Source organism: Lepus europaeus, chromosome 11 (genome assembly GCF_033115175.1).
Source record: "Lepus europaeus isolate LE1 chromosome 11, mLepTim1.pri, whole genome shotgun sequence".
In the NCBI taxonomy this organism is placed as follows: domain Eukaryota; kingdom Metazoa; phylum Chordata; class Mammalia; order Lagomorpha; family Leporidae; genus Lepus; species Lepus europaeus.
This window is the reverse complement of record NC_084837.1, coordinates 88,952,479-88,976,152: the sequence shown is the minus strand read 5'-3', so window position 1 is coordinate 88,976,152 and position 23,674 is coordinate 88,952,479. Positions and strand designations below refer to the sequence as shown.

General features: G+C 58.4%; 1 protein-coding gene across 2 annotated transcripts in view; it reads right to left on the bottom strand.

Moving 5' to 3' along the window:
• The window catches only part of SMAD3 (SMAD family member 3), a 110,576-nt gene that overhangs the window by 15,041 nt on the left and 71,861 nt on the right, over positions 1–23,674 (bottom strand). The window contains exons 2-5 of one of the 2 annotated variants that reach the window (XM_062206190.1): positions 7,689–7,882; positions 7,403–7,534; positions 6,453–6,527; positions 3,825–3,875 (exon numbers count right to left, since the gene is read on the bottom strand). In XM_062206190.1, the coding sequence (XP_062062174.1) occupies positions 3,825–3,875; positions 6,453–6,527; positions 7,403–7,534; positions 7,689–7,882 (452 nt within the window). The remainder of the gene's footprint in view (positions 1–3,824; positions 3,876–6,452; positions 6,528–7,402; positions 7,535–7,688; positions 7,883–23,674) is intronic. The other variant, XM_062206191.1, reaches the window with a different exon arrangement.

Below are 23,674 nucleotides of genomic sequence, written 5' to 3'. Positions count from 1 at the left end.
GCGCTTCATTCCCTTGTGTGCAACAACTTCATCGCCCTTTCTTTAAAAGAAGCCATCCACGGTCCTGTTTCTGTCTTCGCCGAGCAGCGGCTCGCCAGCGGCTCCGTCCTCCAGCCAGGGGCACGCTGGCCATGCAGAAGCGCAATGGCTGCCCTGCTCACGGCCTCCACCTCCCCACCTCTGATCTGCTCACTGCTGTCCCCTTCAGAGCCCCCTGCCCCGCTGGCTGCTGCGGCCCCATCCTCGCCCTGCCCCCGCCCCTTGCCCGAGGGAGCCCCAGGGGTCCCTCTGTGTCCTGCTCCACCGAACTCACCCCTGCCACGGCCCCCACAGAAGCCCCGGTGTCAGCCAAGTGGCCGATGAGCCGGCCGCCAGGCTGTAAAGAGATGCTCTCGCGGCGGCCAGTCTGGGGGCAGGGGGCGCTCCCTCGGGCCGTCACCACGGAAGCACCCAGGCACTGCAGGGCAGGCTTTCCTACCCGAGCCCATCCTGAGAAAGGCTCTCACATGGGGGACCAGCAAACCTGTGCCTCCAGCCCCAGACTCTTCCGTGACCTTCCAGGGCCTTGTTGGACATAGCAGCTTGCACCCCAAACCCGCCTCGGGCAGGAGGCCTCCCAGGGTCCCAGCCACAGACGATCAACACCCCCTGTGGGTCTGGGCCGCCCGGCTGCCGTTTCTCCGGGCACTCACGCGGCCTCTGCCGGAGCAGCAGCTGCAGGCCTGGCTCTCTTTTGCTTTTGCCTCCAGTAACTTCCCCTAGGACTTAGAGTGCGCACGGTGGCCAGATGAGCCTCGATGAAGCTGTCGTCAGATAACCCGCTGCTTAAGAACCCACCATCGACTTTGCTCTGCAGGCAAGAGGGGCCGCAGCCCTTTCAGCCTCCCCCTCGGCACTCCCGACACCAAGCACAGGGCCAGCTAGCCCTGCCACCTGCAGTGTTCCCCACCCCCGTCCTGGGCCTTGTGGTCGCCCACCTGTCCTCAAGCTCCTGCTCTCACCTGTCACCCTCTCCTGAGTCTTCCCCACTCACGCACCCTTCTTCCTCCTCCTCCTCCTCCTCCACACCTGGCACACTGCCGTCCGGTGGATACCTCCAGCCACCCCACCCCCCCAGGCTGTGAATGCCTGTGTGCCCCCCGCCCCCAGCTCTGGGCCCTCACATTGGGACAAGGAACTCAGCAAAGGAGACTTGGCGCGGGCCAGCCTGGGTGCACCACGCCCCCTCGGGGCCTTCATCACATCTACTTCCTGTCTTGTAATTGTTCGTGGATCCCAACAAAGCATGGCTCCTTGACGACCAGCCTGTGATTCCTCCTCACTTCCCCCTCCTCCTCTTGCCTGGACTGGCTGCAGTGGCCAGGCAGGAAGTAGCTAGGGAATGAATGAAAGAGTGAGCAGGAGATGGGCCAGCAGGCAGGGTCCCACCCAGGGGCCACCAGCTGACCTCTGTCCCCAGCTGAAAGTTCATCAATGCCCGTTTGGAGCCTTGATCTGAGTAAGGAAGACAGGGACAGCTGGTCCAGACGACCCAGCAAGGCAGTGCCGCGTGGCAGGTGCGCACGGGCCCCCAGCAAGGCGGCTGAGCCCCCAACCAGCTTCCCCACCGCCGAGCTGCGTGATCAGCAATGTGTGAGCGACTCGGCCCGCTCCTTGGTTTGCTAATCTGTAAAGTGGGCTAAGATGGGAAATTGCAACACTTCTACTCTTAACGGTAAACAGGATGTGCTCAAGAAATGCTTGCCAGTGTGGTCACCATCCTCGGTCCTCTGCCCCCACCCGCCGTGGCGTCCACGAGATTTGGAGATAGGCGCTGAGTGGGCGAGGGGCCAGTCAGCGTGCGCTCGCCCTGAGTCCCCACGGCTGACTCGGCGCCGATTCACACCTTCCCGGCAGAGGTGGGACTTGCCCGGAGCCAAGCCGTGTGCACTGTGCCAGGCCAGGCCAGAGGATGTCCCGTCCTGGCTGAGAAATGACCAAGGAATTCCCAGCCCTCAGGCCAGTAGCCTGAGGAAGGGGCAGGTCCCTACTCAAACGTTGTGTCCTCCTGGTCCCCAGCCACTTCCTACCGCTGGGGACAACTTCCTGGCCGAAGCGTGTCCCTGGGGGCAGCAGCGGCCTCCAAGCCGGCCCACAAGCTTGGGGGGTGTCCGAGGCAAGTGTCTGCTCCAAAGCCCAGCAACCCAAAGTAGCCCCCTGGACACACTGTGGGTAAAACGGCCCAGAAAAGAAACCTCCACCAGCCAAGCGCAGAAGCTGAGCGCTCCGAGTCAAGTTCACTGCCGTGGCCTTTCATTTGTCAAGTGTCAACACAGCTCCCAGCCTTCAGAGCTTGTTTTGAATAACTCAATCCTTTCCTATCAGGAATGTGACCTTCCCTCTGCCAGGCCCAGCGCACACCAAACAGGTCCCCCAAGGTCACAGCTCACACTGCCCACACGCCAGTCTGTTCCAGAGGGATCCCAAGCACCTCCCGATATTCCAGACGAGGACTTTCTTTATCGCGCACTATCAATCAAGGTTGCAAACAAAGGGGCACAAAAAGCCAAGCCAATCCAGGCTCCCTCACCAAGCTCCCAACATCCACCCTGGCTTTTCCCTGAGCCACAAAAATCAGTTCCACCGAATAAAGCCCAAAGCAGGATCAAACTCACATCTAAAACTACTGGACCAGAACACAAAAAATTCTCAGGGCGGGTGGTGGGTACGGCCATTAAGATGCCACTTGGAATGCCTGAACCCCACACGAGAGGTCCCGGCTCTGCTTCCGACTCCAGCCTCCTGCACACGTGCATCGAGGGAGGCCACAGCAGGGGACGGCTCCAGCACTTGAGCCCCTGCCACTCGTGTGGGAGACCCGGGGGCAGCTCCAGGCTTCCTGGCTTCAGCCGGGGTGGGCATTTGGAAAATAAGTGAGCAAATGAAGATGGATCTGTCTTTCTGCCTATCCAATCAATGATTTTTTAAAATCCTCTTCCATAAAAGCAAAACAGGTATTTTATCTGGTTCAAGCCCTTCCCCGCGCTCTATGCCGAAGCCACGAGACATCCCACGAAGCTGGAGAAGCGAAGGTGGCTCCTGGTGTTAGGAGAGGGGATCCTGGAAACACCATCCCAGAGCCCCGCGCTGCTATGGATACGCTGCCCAGCTGCTCCGAAACACTGCGAGATAACGCAGAGCCATAACCCGGCACCTAAGGACGGATGCTCGCTCACAAAACCACACCAGGAGAAGCGAGCGTGAAGAACGCAGCCCCGCACTGCCGTCCCCATGGCACAGAGAGGCGCCGTGACGAAACCAGGACGGTTGTGCTGGGGTGGTGGGAAGATGGGCACGCTTGCTTGTTTGCAAATTCCTCCTACCAGCGTGTTGCGCCTGAGTAACAGTGACAGAACTGTAAGATGAACACAGGACATCCTGGTGCGTGCACGGGAAACAGGTCTGCGAAAGCCACTCTCTGGAATCTGCATGGCTGTGGGAGGCTTTGCACCAACCCACGCCTGGGTGCTGGGCTGCCCACGGCCCCTGCCCTCCCGGGCCTCGGGCTGGGGGCCCTTTTCCTTCACTCGCGTCTCACCCACCTCCTCCCAGGGAAACGCGGCCCCAGCACACGGCTGCCGTTCTGGCCACCGCTGTTCTCAGGTTTCCCCGCTCTAGGGTGATGGCAGGACCACGGCCACCAGAAACATCGTGGACTGCACTGGGCCTAGGAGGGGTCGGGGGTTGGGGGAGACACTCTCCTTCTGAGCCCCCTCCGCACGCTGGCCACCAGCCAGGGCTACAGCTCCAGGGGATTCTACCTGTGCTGACCAGGATGTACTTACCCAAGTTGTTGTGTGCTGGGGACATCGGATTCGGGGACAGGTTTGGAGAACCTGCGAGGCAAGACATGGCTATGAGGCTTTGTTAGGGACACTTGGCCTGGAGCGCTTCCATCAGAACGGGGCATCTGGCACCCTCACCCTGCAGCAGAGCGCCTGGGTTTGAGTCCCAGCTCAGCTCCTGACTCCAGCTTACTGCTAACACTCACGCTGCCAGGCGGCAGGGGATGGCTCAAATACTTGGGCCCCTGCCACCCATACGGGAGACGCAGATGGAGCTCCTGGCTTTGGCCTGGCACAGTCCAGGCTGTTGCAGGCATCTGGGGAGTGAACCAGTGGATGGGAGGAATCTCGCTCTTCTCTCTCTTTATGCCAAAAGAGAAAAGAAAAAGAAAAAACGAAAAAACAAGGAAGGGCTCAAGCTGGCAGGAAGAACACCCTGGCCTGAGGCTCCACGTTGCAGGAGAAGGCGGGACCCGCGCCCTGGGTCCGTGGAACGAACGGGCCTCACGGGTGACCCCGGAGATCTCCATGACCTGATGGCTTTGGCTGCTGCTGGGTTCTCCGCCCCTTTTCCTTTAAGTTATGCACCTGCCCTGTGACCACGCCCCCAGGAAGGGGACAGGCCCAGGAAGCTCCTGTCCCCAGCTGAACAAAGGACAGGAGGGTGCGCGTGGGAGAAGCCCCACCCACCCAGGCCTTCCCTGCACCTCTCACGGGCACACAGGGATCAGCCTGCAACGAAAGCCAGTGGCCATCTTCCCCAGAGCCACCTCTTGCCTGCCCACTCTTGCTCCCGCTGTAACAAAGCAGCGGAGGGTTCTTTATTTACTAACCGCCCTGTGGGGTCTAGGTCCATCCTGAGATCCCCCAGCCCCTGCTGCCAGCCCGACACTCGCCTCAAACCTGGGCCGTCCGCAGCTGTTCACAGGGGGTCTTTGATTTTGCTCCGACTCAGCCCTAAAGATAAGCTTCAAAACGGCTGCTCCACTTCCAATCCAGCTCCCTGCTAATGCACCCGGGAAAGTAGCAGAGGATGGCCCAAGCGCTCTGGAGACCTGGAGGAAGCTCCTGGCTCCTGGCTTCGGATCTGCCTAGCTCTGGCCGTTGCGGCCATCTGGGGAGCAAACCAGCAGACAGAATACCTCTATCTCCCTCTCTCTCTTACTATGCCTCTCAAATAAATAAATCTTTAAAAAGTTGAGACTGGCCATATAGAAATGCTTACACTGGGTACTCAGCAGGCACTCAATAAACTTTTGCTTCCTGATTTGTGGCAACTGACATCATAAACCCCAGGAAGGCTGTGGCACCTCCTCCCTGGTCTGAATGGCTGTGTACGTGGACGGGGCTGGAGGTGCAGGGGGCCAGAGGCCCTAGCACTGGCAGCCGGCAGGGAGGCCAGGCCCTGAGCAACTGCTCTGGGGTGTAACTGAGGAGCCCCACCCACTGAAGCCTGGCAGATAGACGGCCGCAAGCCTTTGGCTAGATCTGATTAATGCACCCAACAGGGCCCTGCATAGAGGCTGAGGGAGGGAAAGGGGGCAGGAAGCAGGCAGAGGAAGCGGAAGGAGGGAGAGCAGAGGGTGAAGCCGCGCACAGAGCGTCCCTTCTGATCTGCATCCTTTGTAACAGCAGGCACTGCACACGTGGGCAGTGGCAGGGAGGCCCAAGAGCAGGCAGAGGGAGAGGAAACTCAGCAGGTGGAGGGAGGGAGGGAAGCCGAGATGCTGCCTGGCTGGCCTGCTCCCCGTGCCAGCCTCCCCTGAAGGCTGGAGGCCAGCAGCAACGTCCACGACGCACGTGTATCTGAGTTGCTTTTGCTCTTCTCCCTAGAGTCCCACGCTCTCTCTCCTGAGCTCTGGCTCCCCTTCCAGAACAGGACACCTGCTGGGCAGCCTCCTCCCCAAGCCACTCTCAGTGGCAACTCCAGAAGCTGCTGGCCTGGAGCCAACTGGGTCCACAGCAAACGACGGAGGGGGGGAACACCCAGGGACGCAGCAGAGAGCCAGGCCAGGGCCCCCCCGGGGGAGCCACCCATCTCCTCTGGCCACTGCTCAGAAATGCTGACTTCAGGGGCCTCTGCCAGCCAGCCAGCCAAAGAAAAACCCGCCTCCCCTTCAGGCTCTCGCCTCACCCGGACCTCCTGAGCTGATGGAGTCCACCTGCCCACGGCCACACCTCAGCGAGGTGCAGACCCAGCCGAGAGCCCAGACCCAATGCCAAGTGGCCCTCTTGTCTCTCCCTTCTCTGGAAGCCACACTGAGCTCATTTTGTGCCCAGAATCTCCCCACTCCCTACACTCTTAGCCCACCTCATACCTATACCCCACCAAGACCCAACTCAGGAGACCCCTCCCCTGCCAGTCCTGCTCCCTCCCCAAGCCCCTTGGTGGCCCTGATGCCAGCAGGGCCCTGCAGCTGGTGGTGGCTGCGTGAGTCCCCCCCCCCCCCCCCCCCCCCCAGCTCTGGGCGGCTCAGCCTCCTTCTCTCCTCCTGGTCCCACATGAACTCACTCTATAGATACTGGATAGAAAGACGGGAGGCAGGGGGGTGAGGGGAAGGGGGCGGGGAGAGAAAGGGAGGGCGAGACCCCAGCGGAGGCGGGCAGCCTGTTGCCCCCTTGACTGACCTGCGTCCATGCTGTGGTTCATCTGGTGGTCGCTGGTCTCTCCATCTTCACTCAGGTAGCCAGGGGGCGGGGTCTCTGGCAATCAGAAGGAAGTTGGTTCATTAAAAGGCCTCTTTTTCACAACACTGTGCCAGCATCGGGTGGGTGCTGGGGCACGAGCCCTGGATTTTGCTGTCCCCATACCAGTGCACCACAGGTGCCCACCTGCGTTGTAACCGCCTCTGCCCCTGCCAAGCTCACTTTTCCCACCCTTCGAAATCAGGTGAAGCCCCCGCCTCCTCCAGGGAGGCTTCCGGACTTACCCCCTGAGTGAGCAGCACCACCTGTGGAGGACCTGTGCCGGGCTGGGAAGTGGGTCGCTCCCTAACGCGCTGACCCAAGCACACGGGCCTGGAGCCGGCCTCAGCGCAGAAAACTGAGCCGTGGAAGCCACGTCTGAATGCCAAGGCTCCACAAGGCAGGCAGCAGGATCGCGGCCCCAGCAAGCGCAGGCTTCCAAGAGGCTGCCAGGGCTGGTGATTCATATGTTATTCACATGTAAACGAGGGGCATCCAAAAAAAAAAAAAAAAAAAAGCCCACAAAAAACTGAGAGCCCTCTGGACAGGGGAGCCGGGTGCTCCTGGCAGAGGAAACGCTCCAAGTGGGCCTCCCGGGCGTGAAGGCCAGGGGCACTCACAGCGCTGCTCCCCTCCTGGCTGCCGGGCCGCCCGATGGGATCCCGCCCCAGCAGCAGCCCCGCCAGGGCCGCGAGGGCGGTGAGAGAAACACGGCATTGCTATTTCCGCTTCCAAAATAAATGACTGCGCCGAGGCTGGGCGGAAGGGTCACGCCGCTGAGCCGTGCCAAGAAAAGCATCGTTAGGGAGCGGGGAGCTGAGGCCACGGGTTCTCTCCCCACAGGGATGCGGTCCTGAGTCGGGGGTCCCCCCACCCCCGCCCCGGGGGTGTACCTGGAATATTGCTCTGGGGCTCAATGCCCGCGGGGAAGTTGGTGTTCTCAGGGATGGAATGGCTGTAGTCGTCCAGCGGGGGGAACTCGGCCGGGATCTCCGTGTGGCGTGGCACCAGCACAGGAGGTAGAACTGCCCGGAGCAGGGCGGGGGGGGGGGGGGGGGGACACAGCAGACACCCGCTCAGGGCCCGGGGCCAGGCTGCCACCACAGCCCTGCACCCCGAAGCCCACCCCAGACCCTCCCACTCGCCCCTGCCAGCCCTGATGGCCCAGGCCGGGCGTACCTGGCGTCTCCACTCTCTGATAGTGGTAGGGATTCACGCAAACCTCATCCTTCTTCATGTTGAAGGCGAACTCACAGAGCTCCATGGCCCGCAGCTCGTGGTGGCTGTGCAGGTCCGGCCATCGCCACAGGCGGCAGTAGATGACGTGAGGGAGCCCCTTCCGATGGGACACCTGCAGCCGGCCATCCAGGGACCTGCAGGGCAGGGCAGGAAGAGAGGGCCATGTGGATTTGGGCTTCCTTCTCTGAAGCCGGGTTGCTGGCAGCTCAGCAGGAAGCTGCCTCCCCCCCCCCCCCCCCCCCCCCCCGCTCACCGTCCAGCCGCTGAGGTCCCGGGGATCAGAGAATCAGAGCTGGAAGGACCCCAGGAGAAAACAGAAACCAGTACACTGCCCCCAGCAGGCAGTGTGGGCGTGGCCCCCACCAGCCCTCAGAGTGCATTCTGCAGGGACCCTGCAAGGGGCACAGCACTGGAAAAGGGCCAGGAGCCACCCGTCTGGTGGAGGTGCAGAGGGGACAGGAGCCAACGAGACGAGGAGGCGAGGGCCACAGCGGCCGACGGCGAGAGGGATAGCAGAATGCACCTGCTACCCGGAGGGCTCTCACATCCTCCCAGTCCCCCCATCTCTCTCTCCCGTTCTCGTGTGCTTTGTGGGGTGAAGCAGAGCAGGAAATGGGGGAATGGGAGTGAGTTTAAAACGGCAAAACCCACAGGCCAGGCCCCTCGGGAGGTCCTTGGCTTCCTTCCGAGACTCAGACTCGAGTGTGAAGGCCACAGGGGCCACGCATACGGTGAGCGGAAACAGCACGCACCTGCAAATGCCCTGTGCCAGCACTGGCCTCTTTGGCGACCTGGCCTCAACAGCGGCTATAATCCAGCGTCCCCAGCTCAAGCGTGACCCCTGACCTGCAGCTGGATCCCAGGAAGCTTGCTGGAAGGGCAGACTCAGAGCCGACCCCCATGAACTGCATCCGCAGAAGGGGGGCCCCAGGGGGACTCGGGAGTGGCAGAGGGGATGAGGCAGGGGAGGCCTTATTTGGTTTGGGAAAGTGACCTCGTGGTCACAACAGACAAGCGGAGCAGCAGACCCTGCTCCCCTGGAGGTTACAGAGTCCAGTGGGCAAGACTGCTGTCAATCAAATAACCAGACAGCTGCAGTGCAAGCTAGTACAGGGACCTACCATACATACACACACACACAGTGTATGCCAGGGACCGCCGGTGTGGGCAGCGGGTTAGCTGCCATCTGCAATGCCAGCATCCCATGTAGGCACTGGTTCAAGTCTCAGCTGCTCCACTTCGGATCCAGCTCCCTGCTAGTGTGCCCGGGAAAGCAGCAGAGGAGAGCACCCACATCTGAGACCTAGATGGAGTTCCAGATCCTCTCTCCAACTCTGCTTTTCAAATCAATCAATCTTTACATTTTAACGGTATATGCCCATGGGACCCCACTGTGCTGACGGGATGGACACAGCACCGCGGAGGTGATGGCTGGCCTAAAGGTCCAAAGGATAGGCAAGAACCAACCAAAGAGGTATGGGACAAGGACTTTTGGGGTGGGGGGAGCATGTGCAAAGGTCCTGTGGAGGGTGGGCAACATGGTAACATAGGAAGAACGGCAGGAAGGCCAGAGTGAGTGGAAAGCAGAGCAGGGCAGCTGGCTGCAGGGAGGCCGGAGCGGCAGGCAGGGCTGACTCTGCAGGGCCTGGAGGCCATGAGCAGGGGCTCTGCCATTTTTCTACAAGCAGCAGTAAATGGCTGTGCATGTGGGGGATGGGGGGCAGCGGGGCCCCAGGCCAATCTGTGTGCACGTGACCTACAGACTGGGGTGGGCTGAGTCCCTGAGAGGGACACTCAAGAAGGAAGAGGTGTCCCAGGGGGAGGCAAGACTGCTCACTAGGCAGCAGCATACCCTTCCCAGGAGCTGGGCAGGGCTGGCAGGGACACACCTGCACGCTCCCCGGGACCAGGGACACTCCTCTGTCAGGGTAGCACACAGAGCGACAGAGGAGCGCCTGGGGCTCTTCCCTGAGGTGCAGAGGGAAGACTGCCAGGTTCGGAGTCAGAAGGCCTGGGGTCAAGACGTGGGGCCAGTCTCCCAGCTAAGACACCCAGGGCAAGGCACGGGCTCTTCAGGGCCCTCAGCTGTCCCATCCATAAAATGGGAACTCTGGCCCACTCCCGACTTCGAGAAGCTCAGGACCCATTTGGACACGCGTGGTAAGGCACCAACAAGTGGACGGTATGTTCTCCGTGACAGCAGCCACTCAGCGATCCTGGCTCTGAAGAGCTGAGGGGAGCCGTGGGGCCGACCGAGAGAGAGAGAAAGGGAGATTGGGAAGTGGTGAGGGGGAGGGAGAGCTATTCAGCCATTCTCACTCTCACGCAAAGCCACCAGAGGCCCACAGATTAGGGAAGTGGCCACATTCGCTCATCAGGGTTTGACCAAAGCCCCAACAAAGGGCCTGCTGGCCACGGTGGCTACCCATGCAGGACAAGTGCCTGGGATAAAGACTCAGGCCAGCAGCGAGGGAAGAATGGGGCTGTGGAGGCCCCCCGTGGGCACTGGGCCGGGCTGGTCCTCTTGCACACAATTTACTTGGATGATAATTCCATTTTTAAAAGGTCAGGAAGTTAGGGTCATCCAGGCAGTGCAGCAGCGGCATCAGACCGACAAGTAGGTCTGGGGACCTTGGACAAAGTCCACCAAGAGTCACAGGTGCACGAGTGACGGGCTTTTACCAAAGCTCCAAAGACCACTGAGCTGGGACAAGACAGTCCATTTGGCAGAGGGCACTAGGGCAAGCAGATATGTGACCTTCAACCTATACCTTGCACCTTCACAAAAATTAACTGCAGTGGTCCCGAGTGCAAACTCGGAAAGTTCTAGGAGAAAACCTGTAACCTTGGGGCAGACGAAGATCTCCCAGCCATCGCACCGGAAGAACATTCGTTAAGCAGAAGCTGATAAACCGGACTCCAGCAAAATGTAGGCTTCTGGTCTTTGAGAGACTCCATGAAGAGACTATAAACACAAGCCACAAATGGGGAGAAAACATTTGCACCGTGTCCAGCCGGTAGAGGATGTTTCCAGAATATATAAAGAACTCAAAAAACTCAATATTAAGACAACCATCCAGTTTTTAAAAAACAGGCAAATGAGGACAGTGGATAAAAAGGCATGCAGACTGCAAATTTGTGATGCATCGTAATTAAAGAGTGGATGAAAACTGCAAGGGGATGCCACTATGTGCTTGTCAGAATGGTGAAAACTAGACCGAGCAGGCCACGTGCTGCGGAGCGACTGGAACTCTCACACGCTGCCAGTGGGAATGTAAAACGGGACCCAAAAAAGTCGCCAAGTTTCCTAAGTCAAAAACATAAGCCTACGGTATGATCCACTCATTGCACTTCCAAGAGAAAGCGTCTATCCAAGGGCTTCTGTGTGAACCTGAGAGCCCCAAACAGAAAACTGCCCAAAGTATATCAACAAATGATAGACAAGCAGTGAGCCAGCCATGCAGGGGATACCTCTCAGCAACAATACCGACGCGCGACAGTACGAACCAATCTCAAGAGCGTGATGCTGAGTGAAAGAAGCCAGACACGGGTCTGCTTATGTGAAATTACAGAGCAATTTAAAGTAAAGAGAAAATGCAAACGCATCTTCAAATAGCAGGTGGGGAGCTGCCTGGGGAGGCGGGGGCACCCGGAAGGTTTTCAGGGGTGCAGCTACGTTAATTATCTTGACTGTACCAGTGGCTTCACAGGGAGCCACGCATCACCATAGGCTGCAGATACGGGCAGGCTATCACTTGTACCGGGGCCACCATCACCAGCCTGACCCAGCAGGGTTTTCTAGAAGTCCGGGCTCCTGCTTCTGGGCCACGCTCTCCCCGAGCTCATGGCAAGGAGGGCATCAGCAGCTTCCCCGCAAGCCTGGTCCGGGGCCTGGGCTGCCCAGAGCCCAAGTCTCGCTCTTTTTCTGCTCTACCCCCACGCGGTAGCTGATGCAAACAGCACACCTCCCTCTCCCCCCCCCCCCCCAGCCCTGCAGGGCACAGGGCCCAGCAAGTGAACCCACCGGTCACTCTTCCTTGCAAGCTGATGTGACCACGGTCATGCTTGCATACAGAGAGGGATCTATTCACACCTCCTTCTCCTGACCCAGCCTCTGCACTCCCTCCCGATTCAACACCCACACCCCGCGGCTTCCTGAGACCCCCAAAAGGCTGTCGCCAGCAACTCCCTGGAGTTCCTTCGACAGAAGGTTTTAATCTTGCAATATATTCTTCCCTAAGCCAAACAATTTCCTGCTGCAGGAAAATAGGTTTCCTCCCATTGGCTCGGGAGAGCCAGAGCCCGAAGCTGGTGGTGAGGGTAGAGCCTGCCAGGGAGCTCCTGGGGCCAGAGGGCGGGGCTGGGGCCTCCGCACAGCAAATACTGCTCCCAACCCCTTTACCGGGGAGCAGCCGCCCACAGCTGTGGGGGGAGGGGGGCGGAGGCTGGGAGCACAGCACCCAAGTTCCCGAAAGGCGCCCAGATCTCTTCAGCACCAACTGCTGTGCAAGAACACCCTCCCCGGCCTGGCTCAGGGAACTCAAGGGCAAGCTCAAGGCCGTGGAACTGGTAAGGGGCAGAGTCACATGCAAACCCAGTCCAGTGCAGGGAAACGGGGCTGGGGGGTGAACGGTGGTTTTTCTGCTATCCCATGCAGTGTCACGCTCGGGAGAAGTGGCTTCTACCACATCCCAGGCACGGTGCCAGGGACTTGGGCAAAATCAAAAAAGAACACAAACTGAATTTGTTAGCACTCTCATGGTTCAGCTGAAACCCGCGGCACTTCATACATATACACAGCCCGGGACCTCCGGACCCCTTTCGGAGGAGGCAAGCTTTGTGACTTGCCTATAGAGCCATGGCAGCGACTGGCACCGCTTGCCAAATGGGTCACCCCTCTGTATCCTTGCCCTCTGCTCCGTGGCTCTGCCCACCCCCCACCTTGGGGGAGGGGGGCCTTCTAGGGGGCCATTGGCCTGTGAGCAGGAGGGAGGGGGCGCTACTGTGCATTTCCACCTGCCACCGCCAGGGGACTTCCCCTCCAAGCCCCAGCCGCTACTGCCCTGTGGCCTGGACCCTGGAGTACACACATGAGGAGCAGGCTAAGCATGGAGCCCAGCCCAGGGCAGCCACAGAAGCGCGAGAAAGCACAGGTGATCACTCGGAGCTGCTGGATCTTTGGAGTGAGCTGTCACACAACAGTAGCTGACGAATACACTCTCTCCACCAAGGACCTTACAAACAGACTGAGACGGAGCGCCTGGGAGGTGGCCCAGCTCCCCAAAGGCCCTAGAGTTAACACAATGGTGCTTTAAGAAATTCGTAGATAATTTGCAAGTTTCTTACCAAAAACCGTGAAATCCATTTTTTTTTCTCAAAAGATCCATGTCCCATGAACTTTTGGAAGATGTTCTCATATGCATGGACTTCATTTTTTTTTTTTTTTTTTGGCAACAAAATAACATCTTTTAATTCCAGTCTCTACAAACCTTTTCACCTTTACCTAAAGGGAAGCCAGGCTGTGAGACTCAGATTCTGGTCCCGACCTGGAACACCAACCCACGACAGGACCTAACCACGTCAGCGCTTCACGTTTGTCGACAGAGAAGCGGCTTCCGCAGTCAGTGTGCGTACAACACGAACTAACACCAAATCCTCATCTCACACGAATTTTCTGCCGTGGTCCCCGGAGCACATGAATAACTCGACAACCAGACCGCTAGCACAGACGCCATCTCGGTTTATTGATCCTGAGTCTTCACAGGTTTCGTCTCCCAACGTCTGCCACGTGTCCGTGTAAGAGAGAGGGGTTGTTTCTGAGCTCGGAGCCGAGACCCCACACTCGTCAACACGCGCAGCCCGGCCTGCCTCTGTCACTGTCTCCACACACAAACCACCTGCACTCCTGGCAGGAAAATCCTCATAGTCCACTCTGGAGTTCCGCACTGGGGTGGGGGTGGGGGGGCCTTGACATTGACTTCTTTTCCCTTTCTGATTCCAAATAAACAGCAAGGCCTGAGGGGCTTCAGGCTGGGTGGAGGGCTCCCACATCAGCTCTTCTAGAAGGCAGACCCAGTCCCGCTGTGACTTTAAAAGCCTCTCACACTGCTTCCCTGTGGCCTCTGCTGCTTTTTAACAGGCAAATAGGAGAGCCTGCCTTGATTTCATCCACGCACTGGACAGCTAGGACACAGAACAGCACACGTGCTGTTCTCCAAACAAGAGACACACGGATCCGGGGTCGTCCCCAACCCAGCATCCTCCCTGTCTGATGGACACAGCTAAACCCAAAGCTTCCTCTGTCCGGTGCTGGTACTGCGGGCTGAGACTCCTGGCTGCAGGTGGCCAACCACACAGGCCCACGGTTCGGAGAATGAAGTGTCCTGATGAGGCAACACTGGGGTTCACCCCATGTCCCTCTGAAACCCCACTACGCAGAACAGTGACAGCTGGCAGTGGAAGCAGCACGACCACGGCCTCCCAGTGGCTCCCCCATACCTGCTAACAGCACCAGTGAGACGTGTGGAAGTCCATTTTCCCACCAAGGTAAGTGGAGAACAGAACACTTTTTTCTGTTCTTACACTGCATTGGAGCCGCCCATGGGTCTCATGCTTCGTGACAGCCAATGTTTTTCTTTTTCTTTTTTTTTTTTTATTTGACAGATAGACAGTGAGAAACAGAGAGAAAGGTTTTCCATCCGTTGGTTCACCCCCCAAAGGGCTGCTACTGCCGGCACTGCGCCGATCCGAAGCCAGGAGCCAGGTGCTTCTCCTGGTCTCCCATGCTGGTGCAGGGGCCCAAGCACTTGGGCCATCTTCCACTGCCCTCCCGGGCCACAGCAGAGAGCTGGACTGGAAGAGGAGCAACCAGGACAGAATCCGGCGACAGAATCCAGCGCCCTGACCAGGACTGGAACCCGGCACCCATATGGGATGCCGGCGCCGCAGGTGGAGGATCAACCAAGTGAGCCACGGCGCTGGCCATGTTTTGTTTTCTTAAAAAAAAAAAAGACTGAGCAATTGGTGGGTGACCTTGGGTGAAAGACAAATTACACTATCTTTGTCCTGTGATTGCCACTTTCTGAAGCTGGAATTACAGTCAAAGAAAGAGTTACAAGCAAAAAGAAATCAGGCTGCAAACTGAATCTACTGGGGCCAAGCACCTTCAATTAATTTTTCTGAAACTGTTGCTGTTGAATTAAACTCCATGCCCAGCATTGGCCTGTTTCTGCATTTGGCGCCGGGAAGGAGAGATCTAGTGAGGTGAGCTGGTGGCCGGCAGGTTCTGGATAACCGAGGTTTCCCAGCGAGCTCTGCCACGGGAACCGCATGCTCTGCCCAAGCACCTCGGAGCTTCCAGAATGTTCTTGCCGAGCACATTTTTTCCCTTGTTGGGATTGGCCCACAGGAAGAAGCTGGGACCAGGATTTCACAACCCTCGATATCATTCGCTGAGCAACCCGATTCCCCTGGGAACTCGGGAATGGACTCTGCTGCTTCTGCCTCCCGTGCTGCCAGCTGGGGGTGGGGAGGGGAGCCCAGTGACACGGCAGGCCAAGCGCCTGGGCCGCCCCTGCACACGGCCGCTGGTGCCGTCCTCAGCCCACCGGCTGCCTGCTCCTGCACAGCAGCCAGCCTGAGGTGGGGGTGCGGGTCCCTGGGGTCCCAGGAGCACTCTGTCCCCTGGAACTGAAGCCTGAAGATGGTCTATTCGTTCTTGTAAGAGGTCGCTCATGGAACATTCAGGGTGCTGGCAGCCCTCAGCACGCTTTGCGGGCTTAAGGCCAAAACACGGTTCGGCCCCTCGTTCACAGCGGCCCCGCCCGCAAGCTCACGCAGGCGGCAGGGAGGGAGTCAGGAAGCAGGTGAGTCTGGATGCCCCGTCCCCTCCGTCCCCTTGCGCCTGGTGAGCTGGGCCTCCCGCTTTGCGGCAGGGCAGCTGATGTGGCTTTTGGAAAACAGATTAACCTGCAGAGAACAAGACAAAATGCCATGCGCAAGGCCCAGGACAGACAGGCTTTCTTCGGTCTGTGACATCACAATGCTCCACGTGGGGAAACAACAAAGCTGAGCACTCGGGTTGAAGCGGGGGACATACAAACATCAAAATTCTAACTTTGGGTGTTGGCGCCACGGTGCCATGTTAACCCACCTGGGACAGCTGCAGCCCAAGGGCTGGCTCAAGCCCCAGCTGCTCCACGCTTTTCCAATCCAGTTTCTGCTAATGACGGATATCCAGGGAGGCAGCAGGCGATGGTCCAAGGACTTGGGCCCCTGCTACCCTTGTGGGAGACCCGGATGGAGCTCCTGGCTCCAGCCTGGCCATACCCCCTGGGCTGCTGCTGTAGGCATCTGGGGAGTGAACCAGCACTCTCTCCCTCTCCTTCTCTCTCTGTCGCTCTGCCTTTCCAATGAAATATATTAAAAAAAAAAAAAAAAAAAAAGTCTAACTTAGGAAGGAAAGATAGAAGAGAAAGAGCAAGCTACTATTGGAGACAGTTGGGATAACCCTCTAGCCTGGGACCCTCTGAAAACAGGCATCAGGGAGGCCGGGTGGCACCGAAACCCAGAAGCCAACCTGCCGGGGCTTCCTGTCTCAGGGCAGAGCCGGGGAAAGGCAGGGCCCGGAGCAGTCACCTCTCCTGACAGCGGCCGTTTCTCAGGCCTTATCTGCCAGCAAGCTTCAGTATTAGCTCACTTCACAAAATAAACAACTCTTATTACAGGACTCTTAGTCACTCTGTTTTTCACTTTCTTTCACCAAGCTGAACCCCATGAGGTCTGTGCAGCTTCTGCCTCCCCCTCTCCAAGCCCTGGGTTCCCAGGCTCCCTCCCACCCCCCGCCGGGGGCTCTGTGTGCACCACGGGAGCCCCAGCCCCGTGAATCCCCGTGAATCACTTCCCATGGGCAGACTGGGGGGGCGGGGGGCGGGGATTTCTTCCTTTCTTCTTTTTTTTTTCCTAGAGAAGATTCTCACAGCCTTTCAGGGTAACGCGAGTGGAATCAGGCTATGAGGGAAACCAGCTGCCTCGTCCTACCCGAAACAAATCTTAAGTTTCCGGAGACTCAGGCTGGGCGGTCGGGGCTGGGGGCGCTGAGGCGAGAGGTGAAGAGGGCAGGGAGGAGGTTTCTGTGTTAATTGCACAGTTTTGACTTCCTTAATTATGAGTCACTGGCGAGAGAGATAACACGATGTCACCAGCACAGGGAGAGCTCGTCAGGGCTGAGTCGGGCGGCGCCGGGACATTCACGCTTGGGCAAGGACTCCCGGCACAGGCCACACAGTCCGGCTGGCAGCACATTTCCCACATCTCAGTCTCACCCTCTGGACCACCGGCTCCCTGCTTTTTAAAAGAGCCCGCCAGGGGCCGGCATCATGGTATAGCGGGCAAAGCCACCACCTGTGACACTGCTGGCATCGCCCATGGGCACGAGTTCGTGTCCCGGCTGTTCTACTTCCCATCCAGCTCTGTGCCAACGTGCCTGGGAAAAGCAGCGGAGGCCCCTGCACCCCCGTGGGAGACCCGGAAGAAGCTCCTGGCTCCCGGCTTCCGATCAGCCGTTGTGGTCATTTGGGGAGTGAACCAGCGGATAGAAGACCTCTCTCTGTCTCTCCCTCCTTCCTTCTGTAACTAGAATAAAATAAAGAGGTCTCCACCCCTTCAGGATTTGCAAGCTTTTCTCAGCAGAAGAGAAGGGGGTAGGGTGGGGGCAGGGAAATGAATACATTTCTAGAAAAAGTTGAAGGACCGTGGAGTCCAAAGCCCCGGGCTGCGCGGGCTGCACGGAGGAGTGCAGGGTTTGCAGCATCACTCACACGGGGCCCCTGCTTCTCCCCTGCACAGCTTTACAGTTCACACAAGCAGTTTCCACCCCGAATGCTAACAAAGAGTGAGTGCCCTGGAGATCCTGGGCATGGGGGATCTCAGGGACTGTTAGGGCCGATTAGCACTGCTTTGTGTCTGAGGGTACAGACTTCCTATTGTACCCAAACAAAAGGTTCTGCTTCATTGGGGGCAATTGCACCTAAGCCAGCAAAGAACCCCCTACCCTGGGTAGGAAGGCAGGAATTCCAAACAAACAAGGAGGGGGGACTTCAGAAAGGCCAGGCCAGCGCTTACCACTCAGCGCAGCAACAGGCCCCTCTAAATGGCTCCTGGCTCCAAGCTCAGCCCCAAGGCAGCCACAGCCAGAGGCACAGACACGCCTCCAGGTGAGCCCCACCCCCTCATCCTGCAGCATTCTGGACACTTACAACTCTCTCCCCTTCTAGGCCGGCCAGCCCCAGCCCACCTGGCCTCCCCCACCTCATCAGACCCCCAGCATCCCAGGCAGTGCAGTAGCCATGGAAACGCAGAACTGGCCCAAGCAGCAGAGCTAACAGGTCACAGCTACAGCATCTGAACGTGGGGCTTCTGTGCGCCCAGCCAGCAGGCAGCCTGCGGGGCCGACGTGTGCCATCCGGTGACTTTATAGAACCAGGGGCCTGCAGCTCACACCTGCTCAGGAGGAGGTCGCAACAGCAGAACGCCATCGCCAGCTGATCAGCACAGCGTCCATCAGAGGAAGGAGGAAATGAAGAAAAAAATCTCAGGCTGAACCCAACCAAGGCACCGTGTGGCAAAGGGAGCCATCGACCCTCGCGCCCGACCGCCAGAGGCTGCACGCCAGACACGTCAGCCCCAGGCTGGTCTGAGAGGGACAATTCAGATCAGCAGGGGCGAGGCAGCCAGAGGTGCCACCAGGCTGGGGGGGGGGGGTGCAGGGAGGTCTAAGGCTTTAGAGCCAGGGAGCTCAGCCTGCTTTACTTGCCAGGAGTGGGGGGTGGGGGGTAAGCAGTGGCTGGAGGCGGAGGGTATGGCTACCCTGCAGACATTAGAGGGCTCTGCAAACATTTAAGTGGAGATTTTTATCAGCAATGGGTTTATGGGACAAGGAAGCCTGCAGACCCATGGGGCTGCCTGGGTTGGGGGAGGGGTTGTGGTCCTTACTGGAGCCAAGTTGCTGCCTCATAGGCTGTCTCACCTAAAGCAGGACGGGCTCAACCCAGGGCTGGCGCCTCCACACCTTCTGGCACCTTCCAGCCATTCCACGTGCCAGTGAATCCCACTGACCACAGGGAGACGCAGCTGGAGCGCCTCTGTGCCTCAATGTCCCTTCTCATCCCTTCCCCCTCTCTAGGCAGGAGGGCCCAGCAGAAAGCGGCCCATCAACGGCAGCAGGGCAGAGAGGCGACCAGGACTGGGGACCACCACCAAAGACCCCTTGCTTTCCCACCACACAGTAACAAGAGCAGACAGGGCCGGAGTCAAGCCGTCAGCACTCTCTTCTTCCTGTAGGTCCGAAGCAAAACCCAAGCCCCCAAGCCCGGCAGCCCTGGGAGCCAGAGAGAGGCGGTTACCGTCACCGGGGTAGAAGGGAAAGGAAACTGGTATTAGACGAGCTCCTGAGACACGAGCTGGCTTCCAAACAGACGGGGGAGGGGCTGCGGAGCCACCGCCCTCCAAGCTAGAGCTAAGGGAATGAATGGGGCGGGTTCCCACCTGCGGCCGACTTCTGTGCAATCCACCTGCACACCCAGAACATCTTCTGTGGACCCCAGGACCCTGGAGCTGGGCTGGGCGATGTATTTCACCACCACTCCCTTTCCTTCCACAGAGGAAGAAACGGGTATTCCCGCCCCCACCCCCGCCGAGGGGACGGCATTTACCCCAGGATCCCTCTGACTCCGGCTGTGTAAACTCCAACACTCTTGTTTCTGCTCCAGGAATCCACGATCCCCAAACCATCCACAGCCCCAACGTGCACAATTCGGCTGTCGGCGCAGGTGGGCGAAGCAGCTGACGACACAACGGAGAGCCGGGGCCTTTGTCAAAGGCAGAAAGCCCAGAGTGGTCATGGTGATACCGCAACCCCGCCATGCACTGTCACTTCCGCATGTGGTCATTAGGGCCACCACGGCCTGACCGTCCAGGGAGCCTGGCTACCAAGCCTGCCCATCTGCCTGCTGGGCTCTTTAAGCTGCTCTGGATCTCGGCTCCCTCTTGGGCCAGCGGGACAGGGCTCGGGCCACTGGGGCTGGGGCTGTAGGGCGACACGGTGGGGGAACGTTAAAAGCAGGTCGGATGTCTCAGACAGGTCTGGGAAGGAGCAAAGAGTGGCCGGCGTGGCCGTGGGAGGCCTGGCCACCAGCAGAGCCTGGCACGGCGGGTACCTTCCGAAGCTCCCCAACAGAGGCTCAACTTCGTCTTTCTACCCCTTAACGAACGTCTGAACGGCAGGCATTTGGTGCAGCGGCTAGGACACCAGCCGGGGCCCACGCCCCCTCCATCAGAGGGCCAGGGTTCAGGTCCCAGCTCTGCTTCCTACTCCAGCTTCCTGCTAATGTGCATCTTGGGAGGCAGCAGTGACGACTAAGCGTGCGGGTCCCCGCCACCCACCTGGGAAACCTGGATTGAGCTCCCAGCTCTCCCCACTTCGGCCTGGCTGCTGTGGACATTCCAGGAGTGAAGCAGCAGCCGGAGCCCGGGCCATGTCTGCCTCCTAAATGAATAACATTAAAAAACAAAAAGCTGGACCCTGTCCAGGCAGCCAGGCCACTCTGCTCCCCACCCCCCACTGCCCTATTCCCAGCCAGAACGACTTCAATGGCGATGCCCTCAAAGGGAAACACAGCACACACAGGACATGCCTGGGCATGACCCGAGATTGCATCTGAGCCTCGCAGTGAATCCCTCCCTGCCCCCACCCCCAAACACTCCCTGGCGCCAGAGAACAGCCCCCTCCAGCCACACCTCCGCTGACCAGAGGCGCCCCAGCCACCTGCCCGGGGCCTGAAAATCCTCTTCCAGCTCTGGTGCCTGCCAGGACTCTGCCCTGCTTTCCTCGGACTGTGTGTGTGTGTCTGTGTGTGTTGTGTGTGTGTGTTGTGTTGTATGTGTGTGTGTGTGTGTGGTGTGCAGGTGGGGACGCACTCTCCCCTGCTCCCAGCATCTGCAGAAAGAATGCGCCACCACCCAGGCCACACCCATTGAGTCCCTACTACGTGCAAGGCACCTGGAGTCTACCCTGTCTTCCCCAGGCCTAACCAACCCTCGAGGGAACACTGGAGATTCTGGGTGCAAGGTGAGTGCAGCCAAGGGCACCCCACGCCGTGTGCACACCTGTCACTTCTCTGTCCCTAACTAGCTTTTCCCACGGAAGGAAAATCCCACGGACCAGCTGTTTCCTCTAAGCACCTGCTACACAAGCCTCTTCCACTTCCAGACTTTAGTCCTGCAGCACGAGAGCTGCATCTTCCAATGGCAATGGAACTCAGAGAGGTTAAGCGCCTTCTCCAAGGCCACAATTGGGCAGGAGAGCTGAACTCCAAACAGGAAAGCCCAGGTCAACTCCTGGTTTTTAAGAAAACACTTATTGGGCCAGCGCTGAGGTGCAGCGGGTTAAAGCCCTGGCCTGAAGTGGTGGCATCCCATATGGACGCCGATTCTAGTCCCGGCTACTCCTCTTCCAATCCAGCTCTCTGCTGTGGCCTGGGAAACAGTGGAAGATGGCCCAAGTCCCTGGGCCCCTGCACCCATGTGGGAGACCTAGAAGAAGCTCCTTGCTCCTGGCTTCAGATCGGCGCAGCTCTGGCCATTGCGGCCATCTCGGGCGTGAACCAGCAGATGGAAGACCTCTCTTTCTGTCTCTGCCTCTCTAACTCTTTCAAATAAAATAAAATAAATCTTTAAAAAAAAAACCACACTTATGTATCTGAAAAGCAGAGAGAGACAGAGAGAGAAGGGAGAGACAGAGCTTCCATACACTGGTTCACTCCCCAGATGCTATCAAGAGCTGGGGCTGGGCCAGGCTGGAGCCAGAAGCCAGCAACTCTAACCAGGCTACTGTGTGGGTGGCAGGGACCCAAGTACTGGAGCCATGGCTGCTGCCTGCAGGGTGCACACCAGCAGGAAGCAGGATCAGAAGCAGAGGTGGGACCCAAGCCAGGGGCTCTCGTATAGGATGTGCGCTTAGGAGTCCTAGGTGGTGACCTAACCACTGCAGCGAACGCCGGGCCCCTGGATCTTAAAGTTATTTCTGGGACACGTTGGGGGCAAGGTCAGGACACTGAGAGTTGCGAGACCATTCTAGAACCATCACTTGGGGACAATTTTTTTTCTTCTAATGGAACAAGTAGCTTTGAGCACAGGCGGAAAAAATGAACAATTTCCTTCCCAGCCCACCAAATTCTACAACCCCACCCGCTCAGCTGATGAAGCACCGCCAGGTTTCCTAGCTCCTGGCTCTGCTCTCAGTGCCTACGTGTGAGTTATACCTGCTCTCTGAGCCTCATCTATAAACGGGCAGGTGGACCAGCTATGGCCGAGGCCCCTTCTCTGTCTGGGGTTATTCACCAGAGGCTCACTGCGATTTCTCACACCAAGGAGACATCTTTCACAAGGGCCTCTGTCACATTTCTGAACCCCAGCCCCCAGCTACTCCACTCCTCTCTGGCTCCAGCTGGGGAGGAAGCACAGTGGTAAGCTACCCCCACGCCTCCCTCCTGTTGCCTGGCTTTCTGAGAATGAGGGGAGGCCCCGAGGTGCACCCCCTGCCTGCACCCCAGCCCCCATCCCACAAGGCTCCGAGCAGCACGAGGGAACTGCCGCAACCACAGCTCCAAGACGCGGCCCCCGCACACGGCCATGGCAGAACCAGCACATCTGCTGGAGCTTTCTGCAGAACCAGGAACAAGCCTCAGGCCAGGGGAAGGCTGTGGAGCAAGAACTCGACGCTCTGCAAAGATGGCGCTGCAGGTCCGCCCCTTGCGGGACAGGATGGTGCCGCCCCTGACACCCCCCAACCCCACCCCGCTCTACTCCACAGGGCCTCACAAGGCCCCCTGCAACCCAGGACACCGAGGCATTTACTGATCTAAGTCATTAAGGGACCACGCAGGGCCAAGTGAGGTTGGAACAAATATTTGCTCTTTCTGAGCACATTTTCAGAATACTCCTCCATAAGAAAACTTTTCAAATGAAAATAAACACAAAAGCCACAAACACACAAAACGTTTCAAATGAAAATAAGCACAAAAATCCCCCAAAAGATCAACATCCCTCCCTGTAAGTCCCTATACGAAACATTACCCAGCCATAACAAGGAATGCCCAAGAAGGAACGGAAATGTGCAAAACCATGAATGAACGAAAGGATCTGAGAAGAACCAGGCAGCGCAGAAGAAATCAGACACAAAGAGCGCATGCTTCGGGAGGCTCTGTAAGGAAACTCTTCGGAAACGCGCACTAGCGTGTAGCAGCAGCGAAGGGACCAGTGCTCGCGTGGGCACTGTGGGCCACGGGGCCACGTGGAGGCTGAAAGCACACAGCGGCAGAAAAGGCTTTGGCGAGTGATGGCCACGTCCGTTAACGTGAGTGGTGACGATTTCATGGCTGTGGACAGAAACTCATCAAATCATGCACTTCAGATAGGTAGTTTATAGCATGTCGATCATAACCCGAAGTAATTTTTAACTTAAAAAAATGCAACAGGAAGGTTGCTCTGATAGACGGTGTCAAATGTATCCTCTTTAGCTCATTCCAAGACAAACTTCGAGAAGAGCCGAGGCTGAACGTTACCGAGCTGCGTTACGCTCTAGAACAGTGTGACAGACAGCTACGCCCATGGGGCGGGCGCTCGGCACGGCGGTGAAGGCGCTGCCTGGATGCCCACGTCCCATGTGAGGGCCTCAGTTCTGGTCCTGGCTCCGCTCCTGATTCCAGCTTCCTCCTAAAGCTACCCTGGGAGGCCACGGTGACAGCTCAAGTGCTTAGGTCTCTGCCTCCCAAGTAAGTTTCTGGCTCCCGCCTTCAGCCTGGCCCAGCCTCTGCTGTCGTGGGCATTTGGGGAGTAAACCAGTAGATGACAGATTTGGCTTTCAAAAA